General features: G+C 47.8%; 1 protein-coding gene across 2 annotated transcripts in view; it reads right to left on the reverse strand.

The window, feature by feature from the left end:
* The window catches only part of ADAMTS18 (ADAM metallopeptidase with thrombospondin type 1 motif 18), a 126,108-nt gene extending 101,892 nt beyond the window's left edge, over positions 1-24,216 (reverse strand). The window contains exons 1-3 of one of the 2 annotated variants that reach the window (XM_028501790.2): positions 23,701-24,216; positions 23,512-23,599; positions 20,373-20,689 (exon numbers count right to left, since the gene is read on the reverse strand). In XM_028501790.2, coding sequence (XP_028357591.1) covers positions 20,373-20,689; positions 23,512-23,599; positions 23,701-23,790 — 495 coding nt within the window. In that variant the 5' untranslated portion in view covers positions 23,791-24,216. Of the gene's footprint in view, positions 1-20,372; positions 20,690-23,511; positions 23,600-23,700 lie in introns of those variants that run through there. The other variant, XM_036012243.1, reaches the window with a different exon arrangement.
* Between the last annotated feature and the right edge of the window lie 1,085 nt (positions 24,217-25,301).

Consider the following 25,301-nt stretch of genomic DNA (forward strand, 5'->3'; position numbering starts at 1 on the left):
ACTCATGATTTCACGAAAATTCAGACTCTGCTGAAGGGAGGATCAATGTTTTGGAAAACAGGTCAGTAGACAAGGTATAATATACAGGCTGTTGCTAATTTGAAAATCTGTGTGTGATGCATGAGCAGCCGAGGTCTCAGACGAGGAGAGGAAACAACTAAAGCAGATGGGATACCTGAAAAATAAAGGGCCTGGCACAAATAACGCCCCTCCATTTACTACAAAAATCCTTTATTACAAAATCAGAAGCATGTAATTCTGTAACATAACAATACCACACTCAAGCACACCATATGACATTTTAGGTGAAATGTTCAAATTAAAACTATGAATTATTACGCCCGTATTATTACCCTACCAATCACACTCAAGTAGGCCTTCCTTTTCTGCTGGACCCTGTATAATGGCCCAGAATTTTCCAAAAACTGGAAATGACTTCAAGCACATATCCAGGAAACACAGGAAACACCAAGAAGTTTAAGAAAACGAGAACACACCTAGGCACACCCATCAGTGATAGGAGTCAGTGTAATGGCTCCGTGCGGGGAGGGGGAGGGGGCTCAGGAGCCGAGAAAAGGCAGAGAAGGGCTTCTGACGGGCTGGGGACATTCTACATTCAGATCCAGTTGCCCGTTACCCAAGTGTGGCCACTTCATAAAAATTAACTGAGCTTTACAGTCACTATTTGTGCATCCTTTTATATTTATGCAATTTCAGTGAACTTTCCAGAGCAGAAATCAAAACATTCCTGAACGGAGAGAAGCAGCATGCAGGGTTTCACAACCACCTTGTAAACCGAGCGGCCGTGCTGGAGTCAGAAACTAGACTAAAGCTCCAGTGCCTGCAGCCCCGTCCTACTGGAACAGGAGGCTGCAGACAGCAGAGATAAGAAACTGCATTAGAGTCCAAAGTAGCATTTAACAGGGGAGAGTAACAAAAGACTGTTCACCTCAGCTGATACGACAGGATAAATAGTATCACAGACATTCTGTTCTCAGTAGCTGACTCAACAGCCACGGCTGACAGATTTACAATGGAGGACTGAATCCTCAGATCAAAAACCATGTGCTCTTTTGGGGGCTTGATGACCTACAGTGTACACTGAAACCCTTAAATCAACAGGTTTATGGCGTTTACAGCGAAGCACTCTGACAGGTCTGCTTCATCAAACAAGCCTTGTCTTGACTCTGAGCTCAGCTAAAAGCTGGGCTATCAAAGGCAAGCATTTGCTAACACGGGAGGAAAAATGCTCTGTTTCTGTTCAAATACTTAATGGAAACCTTTCTTGTGCTTTTAGGGTCAAGGGAAAAAAATGGCACACAAATGTAGAGAGATGTACATAATCTTTAAGACCTACCAGAGCTGGACCCTGTGGAGTCGTTCATTCAGTGACTCCACAGCTGCTGAGAATGCGACCATGGCGAGAACCTCAGTGTTCGTCCTGGTTGCCCCTAGGCGGCCCACACAACACCCCTTTCCCGAGGGCCAGTGACACACACCCCATGGCACCGCCATTCGGTATGGATGCCCCATTACGGTGTCTCAGACTATTCTGGATACAAGCCAGGTCTAAAAAATTTAGCACACAAACCTCTACACATTGTGTAACGTGGCTCAGTAAGCAACACGCCCACACTGGAAAACATCATTCAGTGCTCTTCCCAGATAACAACCCGGCATTCTCTGGTCCAGTGTGCTTGATGTTCCCTATAACATTTCCCTTCGGACTAATGGTCATCATCACTGACTAGACTGATTCACAACCCACTAACTGCCTGCAACCCAAATTCTGAAAAAAAGAAATTCTCTGTAAGGTATCAGATTTTTTTTTCCAAATGTATGAGGCAAGCTACCTTTTTTATTTCACTGATTCTCAAAATTTGATGAGCATGGCAGTTATTGGAAGAGCAGATTCCAAGGGTCTCAATCCCAGAGATGATGATTCATCAGATCCGACCTTTTGTTGCAGGGGGACCCAAGAGGACAGTGTGATAAACACTTCTGAGATCCCACCCTTCATTTCCAGAGGGGTAAATCAGGGCCCCGAAAAGGATGATTAGCTGGTTAGGGTCTGGGGCTGGAACCAGTCTCTTGGCTTCCAGACCGTCTCAGCAGGTACCCAGTGCCCTTCCCCTTCCTTTTAATGTCTGCTCCAAAAGCGAACAATACAACTGAATGTTAGCAAGGAGGAGACTAACTGGTAACATTAGAAATGAGCCACCCAACCCCCCGCTGAGTCCAGGGAGCTGAGGACACCTTCTTCCTTCTACCCATAGGGCAACATCGCGTGTTCAGCCCCGTGAATCCTCCCAGCGCCGTCCTCAGAGTGTGGCCGACCGCACAGCATTCCGGCCTTCAGTCACCCCCTGCTTGCCCGGCAGTTCTGGAAGAACCTCACATTATTTCAAACTGGCTCATTTGTTACAACTGAACCCCCTATTTGCCGATGAAGCACCAACAGCCACCGCCTACCTGTTCCCGGTGGCGAGCTGGGGAGAATGGCAGGCAGCAAGGAGCTATGGGGACAGCAGATGCCCACGGAGAAGTCGGGCTCCCGGAACCGCCCCCCCCCCCCCGCCCACCCCAGCGCAGTCGTACTCCCTGCCTCTGCCGCGGATGCTCGTCCCCACCAGGGCCGCGGGACTGGCTCCTTCCTGTCCCCGGTCTCCGCTCTGCGGTCAGTTCACCAGGGAGACCTTTCCTGACCGCTCCGCAGGGAAGAGCAAGCGCCCCCTTCCACCCCGCCAGCATTTCCTGTCTCCCTCACCCGCCCTGACCTTCTGACCCACGTGTATTCGCTTGTCTGTGTGTCTGTTGTCTGTTTTCCTCCCGGCCTGAGGGCAGGGACTTTTTCTCTTTGGTCGCTGCAAGACCTGGGGTGTCTGTAATAGAACACTCCCCGGCAGACGGAAGGCATGAAAAGCTACATGTTAAGTGATTAAGAGAGAGATGCTCGCTCGCTCTTCTTTCCGAGGCATGGTGATGTGTTTTGCACGAAGAGTGTAGGACTCACCACAACCCGTAAGAGACAGGGGATCTCGCCCATATGTCACTGACGAGGAGGTGAGAAGCACAGCCGCACAGAAGGTGTGAGGCTGCCCGGGTTCCTCGGCCCCCAGGTGGAAAGGCTGTGACTCACCCTGGGGTCAGCCTGATGCTAACTCCCCTCTTCAGGGCCGCTGGGCTAGACAGCTTCCTGGACACTTCCCAGTTGGCAATCCACACCTATTGCATTACTGAGTGAATTAATTTAGACATGCTTCTAATATTTAAGACATTGTTTGGTGACACTAATGTTAAATGTAGAGTTACACATTTCTATATACTTATGTTTGAAAATACACACTGGAGTATACACACTTGAGCACATATACTTGAAGACCACGAGTAAATGGGTGTCCGGCACGGTGACAGACCCCTGAGCTACAACGACAAGAACAAATTAAAGGCAGGGCTCATGCCCTCACACACTCGCCATCCAGCTCAGCAGACAGACATGACAGAAACAACCCCACGACTGACTGTAAAAGCACAACTGGAGTATGTCAGGAGAAGAAAAGCTGCGGAATCAGCTTCACCAAGGACAGTGAAAAGACGCTGCTGTTATGAAATCGACCACCTCGTAATTATTTAACCAGAGAGCTGGTTAAACAGTGTTCTGGGAGAGCCTGTGTGAGTGTTTCTGGAGGAAACGAACGTTTGGGCCTGTAGACAGAGTAACACTGACTGCCCCCCTGCCTGTGGGTGGGCTCACCCGGCGGTTGAAGGCCTGCACAGAGCACAAAAGCTGAATGAGGCCGACCTCGCCGGCTCTGCCTGACTTTGAGCCAGGACCAAGGTCATCACCTGCCTTCAGACTCTGACTGGACCCTGCACATGGGCTGTCCTGGGTCTCCGGTTTGCTGACTGCAGGTCTTGGGACTTCTCAGCCTCCATAAAGCACGAGTCAATTCCTCATAATTATTTATTTATATATATTTAATGTTCTATACCATACTGATGTATATTAATAATGTATCATAATAATTATACACTGATATTATACACATATGACAGGCACGCATTGTTCTGTGTCTACGCAGAACCCCAGTACAACCCCACTCACGCTGGGCCCACCGCCAAGAATAGAAGGGGAAAGGGGTGCACCTGAAATGCAGCCACTGCTGTTCCCCTGGACTGAGCATGTCCCTTTCTTTCTGTGGAACGAAGGCCACCTGCTCCGCACTTCGAACCTTTCTGGGGAAACCCTCTTCTTTTCTGGCCTGGGAGAGCCAGACTCAGCAAAGGATTAGAGCATTAGAATCAAAGCCAGGCAGCTCTCACTCTCGGGTGGGGGCCGGAGCCCCTGCAGGGGAGGCCTGGGGACACCCCCCCACTGGCTGATTCTGCAGCCAGCCTCAGGCAGCGATGCCACAGCCGGGAAAAGCTGCACAGGTCTCCATCGGAGCAGAACTCCAACGAGTTAACCAAGCATTCTGATACATTAAATGTCATCCTGAGTCAGATACAATATACAGGGTCCCGCACAAGTAACACCCCTTTTTATTACAATATCATAAGCATGTACTTCTGTAATGTAACACTATCACACTCAAGCACACCATATGATATTTGTAGGTGAAATGTTCAAATTGTTGTCCAGCTCACGCGAGACATTCACGTACCCTACCAACCACACTCAAGCAAGCCTTACTTTTGCCAGACCCTGGATTTTTGAATGTTCACTGATTTAGACCCTTTTTGCCACTGAACTCCTGTGTTAGAGGATTTTGTAATAGTGTGATCTGACCTTCTAATGTCCTGATCATGGATACTTTAAAAACGATATTTTGCTTTGCTTTTTCAATCTGTTAATTAGCATAACTAGGTAACTTATTATGAAAACAAACCAGAAAGATGAGACTTAATAAAGTTTCCATTTTTTAAAAAAAAAGTAAAAGTTAAGCTAGCGGGATCACACCAAATAGAATCAGAAGAAAACCCATGTGTAAATTCTGAAATTTTTCAAGGCATCATTTCTTTCGCTGATCATCAAGAGAAATATTCAACTTAGCATTCTCACTTTAAATCTGAGTTTCACTGTCAGAATTGTGCGACTTCCTGTGTAACTGCATAAATGTGAAGCCTCCAAACCAAAATGCCAAACTGTCCACAGCAGCGAATTCAAAAGAAAACTGAAGGTGCCGTGAAGGTGCTGTTCGGAAGGCGAGCGGTTCCAGCGAACTAGTCAGCAGGGAGTGGCTCTCTTCTCCCCGCTCGCTGCGGCTGGCTCTGCTAGGCCACCTCTGAACGGGAGAGGACGGGACCCACACTGCCCGACACCGTCGCCGTCACTGGGCTCTTGACATGTGGCTGGTCTGACCGAAACGGCAGTGATTGTGAAATTCACACTGGGTTGTGTAAGGTGAAATCACCTCATTAATAATTTGAGTGAGTTATATTTTGAAATATGATTGTCAATACATATTGGGTTAAGTAAAATACGGAGTTGACTCTTAAACAAAGCAGGGGTTAGGGACACTGATCCACCACCAAGTTGAAAACTCTGGGGTAACTAGGTGATGCCAACAGGAATTTCACCGGTCTTTTTCACTTTCTTTTTAAAATGACTACTAGCAAAATGTAAAATCACATAGGCTAGCTTGTGTTACGTTCTACCAGACAACACTATGGCAAAGCAAAGAGGAGATGGAATTCCACGCATCATAAAAAGAAAATAGGGGATTTTGTGGGGGGAACCCCATTTCTGTTGTTATTACTTAAACATAAAAATCCACTGCACACTAAAATTAGGTTCATTAAAATAAACGTCTTCAAAGACACAAATGAACTGCATATGAATGTTGAGCGATATAATCAATCAATAAGCAGGCTTGGTTTACAACACTGCCCCACATGTCATCATCCAGAAAAATCAAAGAAGCCAAGTAAAAGGGGTTACGGCGTGTGAAGTCATCCTCTGAGCCAACCATGGCGCCCCTTCTCCCTCTGACCACGCACTGACAGGCATGTAATGTGCTCACTTGTACTTGCTGCCGTAAAGCCATCTGCAGTTATTGTTGGCAGACACAGCGAGGTGTGCAATAACAAGACAATTGACAGACAGAGTCAACAAGAGATAATGCATCCAAGATGCGTGGGAAGGAACAAATATTGACAGTGCTGACTGTAGCAGGACTGTGCAGCGGGGCACCGCACCCAGATGTCGGTTTACGACGTGTGCGGGCCAGTTGCTGCTGCATTTACCTGTTGGCCACTCCATGCCAAGTGCCCTTATTGCATGAGGCTTCCCTGCGTCCTCTGTGAGGCTGTGAGCGCTTTGCAGAAAGCGTCCGTAATGGCTCATCCCTCTCACAGTGAGGACTTGCACTTTAAAATGACAGAAACTAAAGTTCAAGTAGATTAACCAAAATAACAGGGTGAGGGTTAGGGTTCATATGAATGAAAAGCCTGAAGTACTTTAATTTCAGGCACAGCTGGACCTCAAGGCTGGGGTGACCCTATTCTCAGATGACAAGATAGTTGTGGGCAACACTGGACTCACATTCCACCCTCTTCACTAACACCACTGCCCACCAGGGGTCTGCCAAATCTGATTTGATTGGCTCTGATCTTGTTACATGTTTATCCCTGAACCAATCACTGCACTCAAGGGTATCTGACATCCTGACTGCTCACTATGGAAAACATTCCAAGGGCAGCGGTGGGGAAGGCAGGTCCCCAAGGAAGACTGCAGTGTTTGTACCAAAGGGACTAGAGAAACAGTGGTTGGCCAGACAAAAAAATTACAGGTGGTCTCTGCCATCTCTGAATCACTACCTCTACTATGCACATAGAAGATACTCAATTAATACATTTTTTCAATACACAAACAAACAAATAGATAAATAAGAAAGAAATATCCAAATCATGGATGTATTCCAAACACAGAAATGATTTATCTGACCTAAATTACCAGGATGTTAATTGCGTACATTTCACACATAATGCGTGTTCATTGGATGCCTACTATTCGCGGGACTGCATTGTAGCCACTGGGGGGCAGCAGAGATGAGACCCTGCCAGGCCCTCGTGGGGCAGACGTTCTAAAGCGGAAAGTGGCTTGTCCAAGACAACGAGCTAGTAAGTTGGGTCCTATTTATCACCTGAGTGATAAGTAGCATGAAGAAAAACAGAGCAGAGTAGGGGGAGGCGGAGCGGCAGGTGTCAGGAAGAACTTGAGCAAGGGTGGCATTTGCTCAGAGAACTGCAGAGTGCCAGGAGTGAAGGATGGAACTAGGTGAGTATCTGGGGCAAGGGGCTTCAAAGTGCAAAGTCTCCAGAGTGGGGGCTCCTGGGGACACTGAAAGGCAGCGGAGGCCAGAAGGGCTTGGGCGGAGTGTGTGACGGCAGGAGAGGTGGGCAGTTAGGTCAGAGGGTCCAGGCCACATGGGGCCTTGTGGTCTGTGGTCATAAATTTGGATCACGTGCTGTGGGTAACAGGAAAACCATTAGGTGGTGCAGAAGATGATGGAATTTGCAGGGAGAAGAACAGATTACGGGGACACAGGAGAGGAAAGAGAATCACCAGACAGGAAGAGGCTGCGGGAATCCAGGCGAGAGGATGGACACTGGCTTAGATAACAGTGGCCGCACTGGAGGCGGGAGCAGCGGTCCAAGCTAGCACATTTTAACTGACTTGCGAGCAACGAAATTGACACGGACACGTGTGTAGTGAGATCACCAGGTATTTCTCTATCTTCGCAGGCTGGTGTACTCATTTAAATTGCTTGCCCATCGCATTAAAAATCAGTCTCATCACTCCCTTAGTCGTGCCCCCGTGGTGCCGTAAACACACCTTCACTATTGCATTAATTCTGTTACACTGTCCTCATGTGGTTACACTCCTATCACTGTTACTTCCCACCATCCATTGGAATATCCTGGAATTTATGAACCATATCATCATTTTTGAACTTCCACAGTAAGCTGGGAATAAATGGTTTAGATTAGAAGGTGGGTGGACATGTGAGTGGGTGGGTAGGAAAGAGGAAGGAATCAAGGGAAAAGAAGGAAGCCATGTCAAGCAATCAGTTGCTGAGAGCTAGGAATACAAGCTCCAAGGTGACCTTGACTTTGTTAACCTGGTTTATTTATAAAGAGGTTGAGTAATTCAAAGAATGTTGCAAATTATGTAGATACCAGTGGACTGCTCACTCCTCCCTGACAGCTACATTCGAGGAAGGGGTGACGGAGACAGGGCAAATGGGCAGGTCAGCGGGGAGTCTGAGCAAATGAGAGAATGAGGTTCCTTATCTGGCATTCCAGTTAAAACAGAGCTCCTTGTCTCTTCAAGTACGGTGCAGAATTTCTATATGTCCTAAATGTATAAACGGCCCAACTACATGCAGTGGAAAGAGAAATCCAGTATAGCTGTACAAGGTTCTTAGGCTCAGATACTCATTCACAGAACACGAACATCTTTCCCGATTTCACCCCCGGAACTGGCCCCTGCCCCCATTCCTATAGGTCAAGAGAACACAGAGAACATTGAACTTTTATCTCTGCACAGCTGCGAGGCCAGAAATAGAATCCACATGGTTGGGCTCCCTCCTTCATAAGAATGCAAGAGTAAATTTTATTATAAATATATCTCTGTGTCTCCAGAGATCCTGTTATTCTCAGCAGTCTGGGTTAGCATGCTGTCAAATTCAAAAGCAAATACACATCTTTTAATGTATTTGCAGATGGTTTTCCTGCTGCCACCCCATCCACCTCCGGCCCCCAGGCACCTGCATCCCCAGCCTCCCCAGCTAAGATCCTCAGAAGCAGGTGAAGTACCTGAAATCATTATTCTTAACACTAGCAAACAGCAACTACGCTTACAAACTTACACGAATACATCCTAGTAAAGAGGCCAGTCTGTGATGGTGCCACACCAGAGGTTCTCAGCCAGGGACAACACCACCCCCAGGGCACACCTGGCCACGTCTGGAAACCCTTTTGCTTGACACTGGCCTCTAGTGGGCAGCGACCGGGATGCCGAGAATCCCGCGATGCACACAGGACAGTGCCCCGCAAGTCTCTACCCACCGTGTCCACAGGGCCCTGGAGAGAAACCCTGGGCCAAACAGAACAATCCCTAAGCAGTGTCACAGAGTGAATGTCTAAGGATGCTTTTCTCCCCCTTGGGTCCACTGTCCCGCCTGCCCCACACAGTAGCGTGGGTGGTTGATGATTTAAGATGACCGTGATTCCAGAAAGGGAAGAGGACTCACTAGGTGTTCACACCTGCTACAGAGTCAGCACCATAGAAATTTTCTGTATGTTTTTTATTGCTATGTAACATGTGTGTGCATGTATACACACATACCTAACATGCATATACATGCACACACAACAGCTTAAAAACCACACCCATTTACCGCCTCGCAGTCCTGCCAGTCAGAAGTCTCGGCGCAGTGTGACTGGGTTCTCTGCTCAGGGCTTCCTAAGGCTAAAATCAGGATGTCAGCCAGGCTGCATTCCTTTCTGGAAGCTCTGGGAAAGAATTCACTGTCAAGTTCATTCAAATTGTTGGCAGAATCCAGTCCCTTTCAGTTGCTGAGGCTGAGGCCCCATTTCCTTGCTGGCTGTCAGCAAGAGGCCACTCAGCTCCCAGAGGCCGCCTGCATGCCTTGCCACGTGGCCCCCTCGCGCTCCCAGAAAGAGACTTCCTCAGATGGCAGATCTCTACGTATGAGCCTCTCTGACTTTTCCTGATTCTGTATGATCAGGTCAAACCTACCTGGAAAATCTCCCTTTCTTAAGGTCAACGGATTTGAAGCCTTGGTTCTACCTGTAAAATCCCTTCCCAGCAGGACCTCAACGAGTGATCGACTGAATCCTCGAGAGAGGGTGTGCGCACACCAGGGGCTGGAAGCTTGGGGGCCAGCTTCAGGTTCTGCCGCCTCGAAGTGTGCACGGGGTCACCCTCTCGCCAACTTCCCACAGCAGCCCTCTGAAGTTCGCTTCTCACCTGCACTTGGCAGGTGAGGACACCAGATTCTCAGACCATCTGATGAGGCCCCAAAGGTGGGGGAAGGGTACATGGGAACCCTCTACAAGTTCTTGTGAGTCTAAATTGTTTCAAAATAAAGTGCCTTTAGAAAAGAGCAACTCCACCAACACCATGCAAGTGGAAAGGGAGGCTTCTAAAGCCCACACCCTTCAGCATCCTGCCTTCGGAAACTGTTGCATTTCTGACGCAATGGCGCCTCCAGAGCCCCTGACACTTCTCCACGGCAGGGTTTTCGACCCTGACTGCGAGTTAGAACCGACTGGGGGCCTCTGAGGACCATGGATGCCTGGGCCCCTCTCAGACATGGCGCCGCCACAGTCTGGAGCAGCGTCCGGGCATCTGTATTTTTTAAAGCTCTGTATGGTACGAATCCCTGATCCAGACATTATTGAATCATAAATGACAGTGTTGGATTTGCATATTAAACAGAAATTCAACAGAAACATATTCAACACGTATGTTATTTACTTCACACACAAAAGGAATCCTTTTGAAAGAATGAAGTTCACCTTCCTTCAATGCATTTTTTTTACTGGAAAGCAAGACCACAAAAGCCTGAGATTAAACTGAAAAGTAGGAAAATACATTCACAAATTTGAAGAGTGAGAATGCATTTAACTAATATTTTCTTTCTGTCACATCTCTGTGCTGCATAAAACAAACCTAAACTCAATAACTAAGGTGGAGTGAAAAATTGTGTCTGTTATTTATTCACAGAGAAATAAACATCAAGTAACTCTTTGCCTCCTGGAAATGGCAGAGTATGATATAAAAGAGAGAGGAGGAACTGTAAAATCCCAGAACGAACCCACAGACACTAACCAGCGTGCTGCTGGAGGAGAACTCAGTAAATCACCAGAGAGATAATCTCCTTTTACTGGCTTATCTTGACCCCTTTCAAGTGCTGTCTCTCCAAGAAGGGTCGTGCACACAGCCGAAGTCTGGTAAATTAGTGATGTGCACTATATAATTCATATTTGAAAGCATGCCCCCTTGACTTGCAGTGGGAATAAGGGCAGATAAAATATTCCCAAGCTCAGAAGCATGAATAAGCAATCAAAAGAATTCAGCTGAAAATGAAATCCTCCGATCCATCAAAGGCGTCCCTTCAGGACAGATGAGCGTGCTGTCCAGGCAGACCGCTCTCGCCAGACTCGTACCATGGTATCCCAGTACACTCCGCCCTGTGACTGCATGGAGACACCACGGGAGCAGGCTTCCACGGGAATATAACTGAGGAGGAACTCCTGCGTTTGTGGGCTGAGGTACATAGGAAGCCCAGGCAAATATATTTTGGTTATGAAAACCTTAATGTGCAGTGCTATCAGTGGGCCAGTAGGTACCCAGACTTCAGTATGATTTTCTCTTACATTGTTTATTTCCTGGGTGGAATGCCATGCAATTTTACCAGCACATACACCCTGCAGGAAGGACAGACTTCTTCTTCCGACTGACTCGGGCTGGGGCTCAGGGAAAACAGAGGTGAAGTGCGCTCTCAGTAACGTCGCATGCCATATGACCGAGACGACGGCAGCAGTGATGCCGGGGGACTAGTGTCGACACCAGCGAGCACGTTTCTGGCCGAGCACATTAACGTCTCTCCTGTGTTTGGCACCTCGGCCTTTCACAAAGTAGGTCTCCCCTCTCGCCACCCTCTACCTATAAAATACACAAGTGCACGAAGCACTAAGAAGACCCATGCATATGCATGTTCTTTTCAGCGGCAGCAAGAAATCTAAAAAATAATTAATCAGAAGGTAATGATGAAAAAATGCAGAACTCAAGAGAATAAGATAGATGTATACTCAGTAATAAGGAAGGAACTCAAAGATACATATTATGTTAAAGCACTCCTCCTTCCCCAGAATGCTTCAGGAAAAGTATTGACTAATAATACAATTTATGTGTGTTTTAAATGCATGAGCGCACACACAGCCACGACAGAAACAATGAACTCTGGTTTCAAAAAGAGCCCAAACTGACGGCTGGCTGTGGCACCCTTGGCTTGCTCTGCCGTACTCCAGACCTCCTCCTAGGCATTAATTCACAGGTCAACACGTAAATTAAAATACAATGGAGCCATGTTCAGATACACAGACCAATTGAGTGTGGCCCTCTGAGGCTTACAGACAGGTGCGGGCAAAGAAAGCCCCGAGTCCTGCACACTTGTTGTCATGTATGACACAGGTGACAACTGGTGTTATTGCTGAGTAAGTCTCACAAGCTACTAGGAGCTCGAGGAAACGTTTGAATTATCACTGGAGCTCAGAATATCCTGTATGCAAAAGGAAGACTAGCAACTGGCAAATTGCTGAGTGATGGAGGAGAAGGAAAAAAAAAAACAATGATGACATCATCGGGTACCTTGGATCCACCCTGCTGAGAGCTAGCTGGCCATCCTAGCACAGGGAAGGATGAGGTAGATTATTCCAGAGCGAAAAAATACTTCTTAATGCCTAGCATAGTTGTAAATGGAATTATTCTACTTGTGAATGAAAGTCTTATTGTATATAAATAAGAATAATCTCTACATTCTGATCTATACTCGCCACCCCTGCCTGCCCACCCCCCTTAGCATGCAAACTGGCTAGCACTAGTCAGAGCCTCGACAGCCACACTTACTTGGTGTGATGTGGTCCGCAGAGCACAAGCGATCTTCCAGAAGAGGTCCCACCCATCCTCCCCGCTCCCTGAGCCGGCCCTGTGCAGGCACCTTTAAGGCGCGGCTTCACGGTCGCCAGGGGCCATGGGCACGGTTTGTGGAGCTTTTCTCTCCTTTACTCAAGTGGACAATCAGGCTCTACCCAGGACCTGCTGAATTTGCAGGGGTGGGGCCCGGATATCTGTTGTTTTTGTTTTTTCCAAAGTTCCCAGGGGAGCTCTTTTTGACGTGTATGGAGAAAAAAGAAAAACTCTACTTCAGATTGTGAATATCCATAAACAGACTCACAGGAAAAGATTATAAAAGCCGAGATCTGAGTCTCAGCTGACACTTCTCTCCATGGCTCCGGTTTTAATAGCTCAGTAAGTGCTCAAAAATGCAAACTGTTCTTATTGTCTAGGCTAACACTTCCTGGCCTGTGGGTGGCGAGGAGGACTGGCATTAGCCGATTTTGAACACTCCTTTGTGGAAACTCTGCCGTACTACTCTCTCATTGCCATGGCCAATATTATTGCTAGGTGCCAGGTACTAATTTAAACATTGTACCTGGAATGTTTTCCTTTCAATTAAGCACCCATAAACCCCACAGGGGAAGTACTGCTATTATCCTCACCCTACCAATGAGGACATGAAGCTGAGAAAGGGTGCCTAACTGGGCCTGGGGCACACAGTTCAGAAAGGCCAGAGCTGGAACCCCAGGTCCACCCTCAGAGCCATGGGTCTGTGCCGCTTTAGCACCCTTGCATTCGTCCGCGTCTTCATCTGCTTGTTCATCCTTCCTCTCTGATTCTTTATCTTTCTCCCACTGTATTTCTTTAGAGTTGATAAAAAGTGGTTCCTTTCCCCCCACAAAATCCCTGCACAGTCTCAGTGGGATGATGGCCGACACCCAAGTGCTCGCTTCCTGTCCCGGCAGTGTGGAGGAGAATCCAGGATGGGAGCCCTTGTTGCCATTTCCTTCCCAGACCCTCGCCTCATCCAAAGTCAAGAATAGTCAAGTGCGTGCCAGGCTAGGTGCCCATTGCAAAGTGTCAGGATCCTGTGAGAGAGACAGCATTACCATCTCCACTTTACAGGTGAGAATACCGAGGTACAGAGGTGGGGAGGGGGCATGGGGAGTCTGAGGCTTCGGGGGTGTCACAAGCAGGCAGAGAGCATGGCGGGAAGGGGTGGTGTTTCTCCCTCTTATGTAAATATCCCTCAGCTCAGCCCTTAGGGGCCAGCTCTCAGGCTAAAACTCTGGCTATTTAAAAAAAAAAGAAATTGGATGGAATTTCACTAACAATGTTGCTATGGGCAAATAATTATTGTCACAAACCATGTCAAAATAGGGCATACTGGAGAGAGGCAAAAAAAACACACAAAAAAATAGCAAAAACAACACTTTTTACCCTTGATGAACCAAGTAAGAACCTAGGAAAACAACTCTGATTGGGGTCAGCCTGTATCCAAAAACTTATAGATACAACCCAGTCCAGTCCTTAATTTCACATGATCCTCTCACGTGCCTGGAAAGTTCCAAAGAGGTATATATAATTCCACAAACCCCTGCTAGCTAACAAGGCCCCACAAAGCAGTAAGAGCTTGGTTTCTTTCTGCCGGTCTAGACTAAGGTCATTTAACTTCAGCCCTTTTATGAATGGAAATCGGCTTTCTAAAGCCTGCTGGGCAGGCAGTGGCCAGCAACAGTCAACTCAATGGCTGAGCCTTCTGAGTCATAAAATCCTTCTGAAAGGGGGAGATCAAAGTGTCCCTACCACCTATTGAAACCTGGCTGCTTCCAAAGTTCCTCGCAGGGACCCAGGCTCTGGAGGATTGGTCACAGTCTACAAAGGCCACCACTAAGAAGGATACAATGAGGACATTAGGGCAGCCAGCCATGGAGGAGAAACACCACTTACGGTTTAATTGGTGGGGACAAAGAAAAGAGAGAGGAAGGAAAACCAAGTCACAAAGTTGGCCAGTGGGTCAGAGTCGAGGCTGGAAGGACCCTGTGGCAGTCTTGGTCACGGCATGCATGCCTCTCTGAGTCCCTGGTGCTGTGCGGAAGGAAGCAGGACCCTCCTCGTCAGAGACTGGACAGAAGACGCCAGGAGGCACGGCGCAGCTGCCTGCTGCTCTGCCAGCCAGGCCCTCGCTGGGCTCACAAATCAAAGGTACAGTCCTGATATATTACAGACCTGGGCAGAAATGCAATAGGGTGACCATGTTTACGTGTCTTTTCACTTGATTTTCTGTTGTGAATGGTGCTTGGTGTTCAGAGTTTCTTAAGCAAGGGGCTCATTGGCCCAACTGGAAGACATGGGTGTTAGATTTATGAGGTTACCAGTAAAGTGCAAATAATCTTAGACCTAGGTATTGCTCCTCTATAGTAAACCACGGAACCTCAGACAAGCTGTTGATGGAAGGCAGGGCTTAAAGAGGGAGGGAGTATTTAAATCAGTATCAAAATTCCACCTGTTGGAGCTTCACAAAGCACATGGGCATATGAGAAGAAGTGAAGTGGATTACAGAAAAACACATTTGCCTAATTGAATTTAAATTTAACATTTCCCTAACCAAATGGTAATCTACAGCCAAGAAACCACTTACATGGTCATGAAAACCCCTATTTCATTTCCTGAAGCATCATTTAACAGTTAGAAATCAATGCATAATATAGTATTTCTTGGATGATTTTCTTGTTACTACAAGACAGTGAAGGAAAGCTCCTTGTAAAAAAAGTTTTCATGATCAAATAAATTAGGAAAACTCTAGGTTTAAATGGAGTTCAAGAAATGTCATTAATGTAGGACATTTCTGAATTCTTAATATGCTGGCGGGCACGGTAAAGCCCCAGAAACGGGCATCCGGCACCAAGTTGACCGTATTCCCCTTTACACCACACCTCGTGAACCCCTTGTTCCAGGGTTATGTTGAATCATAGTTGGGTTCAAAATGAAATGCCAATTTCTAGGTCTAAGGTTACTGCTCCAGTTTCTCTCTCAGAATGAAACTGTATAAACAGGAGCACAGCATCGTTCTGCCCCCAGTTTCACTCACTGTGCTCCAAACAGCGCCTGGCGTGACAGAAGCTCGTCAGCAGTTGTTGAGTGAAAGACAATCACTCAAAGTGTCTTTCCAGTCACTTCTCAAAATCCACTCCCACTAAGTTTCAAAAATGGGATCCATCTATCAAACCATCCACAAATCAAGTTAAAACAATTCTCCTGTATATCCAAGGTCTTAATCCAATGGTTCTCTATTGTTAGTATGCATTCAAATCATTCGGAGAATTAAAGATACACATTCCTGGGCCCAGCTTCCCTGATTTTCTGTGGCGGGTAAAGAAATGCAAATGTTTAACACCTTGAAGGAAGCTAAGGAAGGGAACTGACTGTACTCTGAAAATCACTATCCTAAAAAACAAAAAAGGTGGAGGGTGGGGTGGCAGGTGTGATCACTAAGGTGAAACACTTCTGGGAAGAGTGGCCTTTTAGATCTCCCAGTATGTAAGAAGACAGACACAGGTTTGTTTGTTTTCCTGCTATCATCCCAGAAAACAAAATTAAGAAATATTGGTGAAAGTAACAAGAAGGTAGGTTGATGTTCAACAGCAGGATGGAGGCTCTCCCAACAATGGCACAGGCTTCTTGGGTGTAATGAGCTTCTCACCACTGTGATAGTCGAGAAGAGGCTAGATATGGTAGAAAAAACACGCACAGCCAATTGTGCTGTACATTAGGTTCACCTGCAGCCCTGAGATTCTGGGACAAGAGCTGAAAACCCAAACACCTTCCTACAGTGCAGGCCGGCCAGGTATAGGGGGCAGTAGTGAGCTGCAGAGAGCTTGCTCCGCGATAAAGGCCTTCCAAATTTAAAAAGAATCACCTCAGATGTAAAGGTCGGCAGGATCCACTCAGGGAAGTTCACAACTCCTGTTTTATGAATTATTCGAAGTTAATAACTGCCTACTCAACTCTTGAATAAAGTGCGACCTGTCAGCTGGGGGAAGTGCATTTTAAAAAATTATTAAGTAGAGTTTAATTCTGAATGACTGAGGGAAATTCCTTGCCAGAGAAACCCTGGCTGGAGTGTGCATGTAGGCACATAAGTACTTATTTTTCATTATTATACCCCACCCAGCCATTCTGGCCCTCTCTTGGGGTTTCCCTAGCAGCTTTCCTAGATTGCTTTCAAGATCGCTTTTGAGATCGCTTTCCTATTGGTACTTTGTTAGCCAAAGGTGACCTATTACTTTCCTGCTGCACACCGCATGCATGCTGGGAGACTGCTCTGACCCTAACGACATTCAGACGCAGTCACCAGAAACACTGGTGTCGGGACTTTGAGTGGAAGATGCTTCTCGTCCTACTCTTGTTCATCTCATGTCAGTCTTGTATTAAAAAGAGTTGCTCAGCTCTTCTGGCATGTGGACTTCAATGAGTCTCTCCAACAAGCATGTTAGAAGACTGTTATCTTTCTCCTGAACTCTTGAATCATTCACTATCCTGAATCCATTTCAGCAGTTACTAATTAACTTTAGAGAAAGTATTAACCTCTGGTTTAGCCAAAGAAGCCAGACAATGTCTGTGCGTTCCAGGTAGGATGAAGAAATTCTTCCTCCCAGCATGACTATTTCCCTCCATCCCTGTTTCTCAGTGCCCCCAGTGAGGGGTCCCCTCAATGTGGGGCCTCACGTGATCTCCCAGCACTCACTGTTGCTATTTGATAGTTTCACAAGCAGATCGATGCCCTGTTAGAGATTCAAAGCCATAATAACAATTATATTAGGTTGACAAAGGTGCTTTTGCTCAGAATTCCTGTTTCTACTCACTGAGAGGAAAACCCACCACAGTTTAGGCTGAAAATATTTATATCATTTCTTGTCCATGTATGATATAGATAGATCACCAAAGAGAACATACAAATGGCCAAAAGGCATAAGAAATAACACCCAACTTCAAAACATCAGGACGATACAAACTAAACCCACAACCACTTTACACCCGTCAATCGGAGCAGCTAAAATGGAAAGAAACAGTAACAAGAGTTGGTGAGGGTGTGGAGCAACTGGAACTCTCACACACTGCTGCCGAGAGTGTAAATTAGTGCAACCACTTTGAAAAGCTATTTGGCAGCATTGACTAAAGCTGAATATACACATAACCTGTGACCCAGAACCTTCATTCTTAGGTATGTCTCCAACAGAACATGACCGTAAGTTCACCAAAAGGCATGCACAAGATTGGCGAGCAGCACTCTTTGTAATGGCCCCAGACTGGAAGCAACGGGAATGTCCGCCAATAATTAAATAGGAACACTGTGAAATAATCATACAGAGAAATACTAGGATTCTACCTATGCAAAATATTAAAACAGGCAAAATTAAGCAATGTCATAAGTTAGAAGAGTGGTGACCTAGGGTGGGTAGTGACTGGGAAGGGGACATGGGGATGCTCTGGGGCACTGGTAATGTCTTCTTTGGGCTGGTTGGTGGCTACACCAGTGTGAGCTTTCTGAAAATGCATTAAGCTGTGTGATTTTTGTATTTTTCTGTGCATACCTTATATTTCAATACAAGGTTACAAAAGTTCATACAGAGTGGTGTCTCAGCTTCCTGAGCCACAACCATTTCTTGGTTGTAGCTCTGTTCTCTCTCTTGTTCTGTTTTCTTGTTGAGTCTGGGTGTATGTGTTTTGTAAGGCCATGGGGAGGTGGGTGATGCAATGAGATAAGCTCAATCCTCTCCCTGCCCCCTGCCCCGTGGATCCTGCCGGGACCAGCAAAGGAATAATCAGAGGCAGATGTCTTAGAAGTCATTTTACATGTTTCAGGAGAGGAAATCGAGGCCTACAGGAATAAAGCTAATGAAGAATATGTTGAACGGTGGGACAGAATCTCAGTTTTATGATTCCACTTTATATCGGCCTTATACATAGGTGGAAGTCATGGACAATTACCTCCTTTACATCCATCTCAAAGATGGAAATTAACTTGCCTTATTCTTATGTGTTAAGTGATCATTTGCTCTCTGTTCAAAAGAAAATCTCCTCCTTAGGAGAAATAACACAACAACTTAATATGAGGCAACTGATCGGATTTCCTATCTCTGCAGAGAGTGGGGTCCTGAGAGAGCTAAACAGGAGGAGATTGAGTTTTGCAGGAACTAGAACACATACACAGCAGCCACGCCCTTCTAGAACAGCTATAGCACTTCCCATAAAAGAAGCACTTACTCCCCACAGCATCATCTAAACTCTCATTATCCCCCTTTTAGAGATGAGGAAACTGAGACACAAAGATTAGTAACTTGCCCAAGGCCCTACCGGTAAGTCCTGGTGTGAGAATGACCCTGGCCAGCTGCACCTACCCACTGTGTTCTGTTTAAGCCAACTCGGTGGGGTGCCTATACTCCTTCTGAAAACATTAGGTCACTGGGATAGACAGAAGACAGGGAAATAGGAACAATGTCCCCAAAAGAGCAGGAGACTCATGACAACAGAAGAAAAACCAAGAGATACTCATGTTTGTGCAGGCGCTCACGTGTGTGTGGCCACGTTATAATACACAGGTGGTCAGACAGCCACACCGATCCTTTCAGTGGGCCAAGCTTAGCTGGGGATGGTCAAATCTTTGTTTCACTCTGTACTTTCAAGACTACACCCGAGAACATCATAACTCTGATGAAAGATTTTTGCTAAATTTCAAGCCATGATATGGAGGGGAAAAGGTTAAACAGTAAAGTTTTAATTAGAAAGGAACGTGGGAGTTCTCATTTGCCGGCAGCCAAGCCACTCTGGCTTTGTGTTGTAATGCGTTAATACCATGTGCATTGCTAACCACACACTCAACTGAGCTTTCTCACAGTCTCCTCCTAGTCATCCCAGAGTGGGACCATCATGTGTCTCAACACACACACACTCACTCACACACACAAACATACACCTGTCTGTGCAAGGCACTTCTCAATTGCTGCACAGAACGAGATCAACCCCAAATGCCACCGACTGCCTCATGTATTTGACTGACTTCTGAGACAAGTACCATTTACACCAGTGTTCTTGGCCCAGAGCTCAACAGATGAGGAACACACAGAGGGGAGAGAACACTTGTCCCCAGTTCCTCTAAGTGTTCTGCTTCCCTGGATGGCACCCTGAATGCTGCCAGCCTGCAAACACACCACACTCCAAAAGGACGTCGTACATGAACAGGACAACATGAACAGATCAGTTCAAAGAAAACAAAAAGCCTCCCTTCTCCAGTGAAGGTTGGGCTTAACAGGGCTGCTGACTGCAATTTTGCCATGAAATACAGTTTTCCCATTTCAAAGCAACGTAGAGGCATGCAGCTTGTGAGATTTATGTAATGCCTGGTCTCTCAGGACTTTACAATGCGAATGACATCCATCAAGTTAATTTCCTTGGGGATCGTCTCAAACATGGGGAATGAAGAGGCCCAGACCATTAAACATCAAAAGAATGTTCTAAATGGTAGTTAAAGTTCTATTATATTTTCTTTTTCTGGGAGCAGATTAGATTAATTCAATTGAGAATATTATACGTATCAAAGCTGACAGTGTGAATGGGTCGAGTTGGCTGGAAGAGCACTTAATATTGCAGACAGCTGTTTATCCGAGTTACACCGAGTGCACGCCCAAGAGGGAGGTGCCTCAAAGAGCAGGGTACTTACCAAGCCAGCACAAGTAGACACAGCGACAGAGGAGGAGCTGTCATTTCGGATAAATCCCTGATAGAAACATTGCTGCACCCTGGGTCCCCGAGTCTCTGAAGCACCATCTTTTCCAAGTACCTGGACAATAAAGTGACTGCTCAAAATCGCCGAGGGCTTAAGTTCTAAATGGAGTTCCTGTCCAAATGCTGAAAATCGGTAATGCAGGGAGCTGCTGGCACCCAGCGCGGATCGCTTTCTCCTGCCGCTGTGCAAAATGTCGTGTGAAATGTAAGACCCGCCCGCGTCCACTTCTACCGGTGTGACAAAGACGTAATCTGTAAGGGGAAAGGTTTGGCTGTCAGCACCCCAGGCCCACAATGCCAGCCAGTCACGCCCAACAGGCTGGCAGAGTGACGCTCAGCTCAAGGACATCTTTGTTCCCACTGCTACCAGGTGAGGTGAAATGTAACTCGGAGCAGCTCACGAGGAAGAGAAGCCCGTCGTGGCCTTTACTGCGAGCTCTGCCTCAGTAATTCCTACAAAAACTGAAAGTCAAGCACAATCTTGACGAATGTCAAGAATGTTTACGGAAAAGGCCCCAAACGCTCCCGGTCTGGGGAGAGACAGATGGACTTTTCATATATCAGCCATAGAGCCACTCATTCATAAAAATTTATTTTTGGGGAGACAAAATTAATAAATATAAAATTACCAAAGTAAAGACATGAATTTTTTTAAAGGAGATGACTATCTTTGGGTTTAACCTGAACTGGGAACATTTTGGGTGAGGGGCAGAATTTCAATTTCATATGGTAACTCACAGTGCTGAATAACTTGAGAGGATTCCTCAGAAAATTAACAAGTAACTGCGGTTTCCGATTTCCAGTATTAATGATATGTGACAATAAAACTGAAGAACTTGTAGCACTCTTAACCCTTTACCACGAGCTTTCACAGGGACAGCCCCACTCAAATGCAAGCACAAAATACAGTGGATGCGTAAAAATGCCTCGACATTGTCAGAACGTTCCCTGCACAGTGTGATGTTTAAAATTGCTCAGACATGTTGCCAGATCAGGGACACCTGGAGAGGCATGTTTAGAAATACCTTCGCCACGGCTCCCCAGAGCAGCACTAATTGCTGCTTGTTCCAGAGGGGAGGAGCTACGAAACCATTTGCTGCCTGAAAGAATGAAGCCAGCACGCTGCTTTCTATCACAAAACATTGAAGCTGAAAAGTATCATCCCCCCAAAATGATCTGGAATATGCCCTCGGTGCATTGAAAAGCACTCTGCATTTCCACTTTCGAGGCACAGAGCGGGGAACGAATTGGGAAAGTGTTTAGAAAGATTCTGAACAACGAAGAGGCGTGTTCGAGTCACTGGGGCCCTTGGTTACAGGAGAAGAAAAAGAAAGAGGAATTTCTCTTTTCCCAAAATAGTCAACAATCAAAAAATTAAAACGAAGATGAAGAAGCCCTGTAACTAACAGGGGGTCAATAAGTATTACTACCTTTACAAAAAAAAATCCCAGCATGACAATTTTAAGATGTTTTCCCCTGTATGACCATCTGTCGTTCCTGCAGTATCTGTGTGTCCTGCCTCTCCCACTCTCTCTTCCACCCCTTCGGCTGGAAATATCATTGAATTAAAGTACATGTGGAAAAACTGGGAAACAAAAGTTTGTCTCCTCTCTTAACCTCAAGAAACAGCAGGTGTATACTATCTTCTTTTAAAAACCCTCAGCATGATGCTTTACAGGTATATGACTTTTGATTAAATGCAGCTTTTCCTTAGTGAAAAACCACTTTCTCCCTTATTAAAAACTATGAAAACCATCCCCGACACATGCAACAGAGCCTCTCAATAAGTTGTTTCTTACCTCCGTGTCCAGAACCATCTGAAACTATGCTCCTGGCTGCGAGGCCATGCGGGAGTCTTAACCAGCAGCTTAAATGGTATCAGCCCAAAAAGCCAACACCTGCCTCCCAACACCATCAGCCCAGACACCTGCTACTAGCTTGTTTCCGAGGGGAGAATGAGCGGGCTGATGGCAATCTTCAGCCCTTGAAGGGAAGAGGGTCAAGCGTAGAGAATGATCTGGGCAGTCAGCTCAGGGGCTGACTGAAGATGAGGTTCTTACAAGGTGGCGGCTGGAACAGAGGGGGCCCGCAGCCATTTGACCCCGATGGGACAATGGGGAGTTGTTTCAGAAACTGCAGCCAGCCTGTCCGGTTGGACACAAGGTGAATTTCTCAAGAGCTAATTCCTGACTCTTTCCTGTTCCCCCACTCACCCACTCCCTGGCACAGCTCCTCTCCAAGCTTCTGCCATTGCCCCATCCCCAGTCTGTTCCCTTCCCCCCCACCCCCCGAAAGGAGGAGAAACCCTGCAAGGCTAAAAATGAGAGGATCCACACCAAGGTCTTGCTAGACACCTTGGGTCAAGCATCAGCTGTTCTGTAGTTGGTGGGAACAAGGAAACAAGGATTTTCCTTCTGGGGACCATCAAGAAGCTAATAAATGACAGAAGCGAAGGGTGTTCTGGAGGTTTTCTGTTGCGGAACCTTGGAAGAGCTAAAGATCCCAGAGACCTCAAGCTATCTTCTTTCCTCTCTCTGACAGTGGTCTTTGGGAATCCGAGACACAAGGGCAGAGACTCAGGGGGAAGAGAGGAAAGGAGGACAAGGAGCAGGAGTGGAGAGGAGAGGGAGGAGGAGAGAGGAGAGGGTGAAAAGCGTTCATATTCTTTCATCCCTCACACAGAATTAGCTCCTGCCGGCTTTCTCAGAGGAGGAAGGTGCCTTTTGATATCAACCGCCTAGTCAACGTCCACTCTCTTTCTAATTTCTCACTGCAGTACGATGTGATTTTTAAACACGCCATCTGCGAACAAGGGAAAGTATTGTTTTCTCATTTATGTGCCTTGAAGCTTGAGGCATTGATTCTTTTGATAAGTTCAGAGCCCTTGCCATATACCCCCCTCTCCAAACAGGAACCATTTCCAAGACGCACACACACCTGCAACTTTGGGGCCCGGGGTGGGGAGTGGGGGACGAGCTTTTCTACCTTTTCCCTCTTTTGAGGGGGGGGGGGGAGGAAGGAAGGGATAAAGTGCCCAGACAGACCCTTTTGAGGGTGGGGGGTGCAATACGAACCGTCGTTTAATCCGCTGCCGCCGCTGCTGCTGTCACTTGCTAAGACCGAGGCGACCGACGCACAGCAGAGGCAGCACAGCTGGAGCGCCTGCAAGAGAAAAGGTGACATCGTGCGTGAGGGGCGCGGCGGGGCTTGCACCGGGCGCCCCCAGCCACCCACTCTCGGCGCGCCCCTCGGCGGGCACCTGCCTTGGCCACACGCCCCAGTCCCGCCGGAGCCCACGGCGGGCCCGAGCCGGCGGCGGGGAGGGCGCACGCGAGCAGGAGGGCGCACTCCATGGTCAGGTGCGGGTGCGGCGGCTGCGGACGGCGCACATTCTCCCCGCCGCCCCGGAGCGAGGCGCTCCAGGTGCGGCGCCAGGTGGGAGCCGCCGCCGCTCACATCGCGGGCCCGGCGCGCCGAGGCCTCGCCACCTCCGACCGCCTGCGCGCCCTCCTTCTGCCGGCGCCGGCTGCGGAGCTGCCGCCTGCGGCTCCCCGCGGGGCACAGGGGGCTCCCCGGGCCGGGGCTGGCGCGCGCCTCAGAGCGCAAACGGCCGGGGGACTTTGTCCGTGCCTGCCCGCGCGCTTGCCCGCCAGTCTGTGTGTCTGTCTGGGTCTGTGCGAGCGTCTGAGGCTCCCGGGGAAAGCAGCGCCAGCTGGCTCCCCCAGCTCGCCGGAGCCGAGCGCCCGCCTCTCCACCGCACGGTGATTGGCGACCAGCGGCTCCTGGGCCCGTCCGAGCCCCCGGGCTGGTGCAAGGGCGTGGGATTCCCGGCTCCCACTCCGAGGGAGGGGGCGAAGAGGGAGGGGAGGCTGGGTAAGCTTGAGGGGGAGGGAGGGACCCACCGCCGAGAGAGGGAGCGGAGCGCCCTGGGTCAGGCTTGGAAAACGTAATTTAAGCGCAGGAAGAGATGAGTCGAGTAAGGGGGAGGCTCAGGTAAGTGGCCCGACTTCTTTGCTGCCTGTGCAGACTTCTCTTTTAAGTCTTCTGGGTGGCGAGACAGACAAGGTATTGAGCGTTCTCAACACCCCCAAGTGCCAGGTGCTATTCCCTGCTTTATCTCCTTCCCCTTGGGCCCTGTCCTTGCCAAGGCGGGAATCATTCACCCCTCGGTGAAGATGAAGAAAGTGGACTCGGGTGGGCTCCCCTTAGCCTACCATAAATAATTCTGAAACTCGCAAGTCCAGGGCGACCTAGAGGGCTGGAGCTGTGAGCCTCGTCTCTGTCTGCAGCGCGGCGGAAGGAGACTAGAGTGAGCACACAACAGATGTCTTCGGGTGCAAGTTGTGCACCCGAACTTTACATGTCACTAACCAGTGCTGCCCCAATACATTTGAAAGAAAAATAAAACACACGGCCAGTGGGCAGCGGCCTCGCCTCTTCTCCTAGATCTTTCTGTCTTCGCCAAGTGGCTGTGGTTCCAAGTCCTAAAGACTGAGTCCTGGCCCCAGACCCCCGTTCTGCAGAAATCAGCTGTAACAAACAGCATGGCCATCACCCCAGACGCACATCCCATGTGCTGCGTTCCTGTTCATTTACTCAGTGCCTTTGATCCCTACTGTCTGCAGGGATAAACAGAATATATTCTCACAGGCTAGTGGGAAAGACTCTCATTGGATAACTCAGCAACAATACTAAAACCTAAATGATCACAAACACTCCGAAGGAAAAGCATAGGCTACTAAACCAGAAAGAGTAACAGTGGAATCCAGTGTAGTTGGGGGGTTGCAGCCGGCAGGGGCGTGGAGAAGAGGAGTGTGTGAGAGCATAAGAGCTGGCTTTTCAAAGGAGCCCAGACAGAGTGGGT

This window comes from Phyllostomus discolor, chromosome 12 (assembly GCF_004126475.2).
Source record: "Phyllostomus discolor isolate MPI-MPIP mPhyDis1 chromosome 12, mPhyDis1.pri.v3, whole genome shotgun sequence".
Lineage (NCBI taxonomy): Eukaryota > Metazoa > Chordata > Mammalia > Chiroptera > Phyllostomidae > Phyllostomus > Phyllostomus discolor.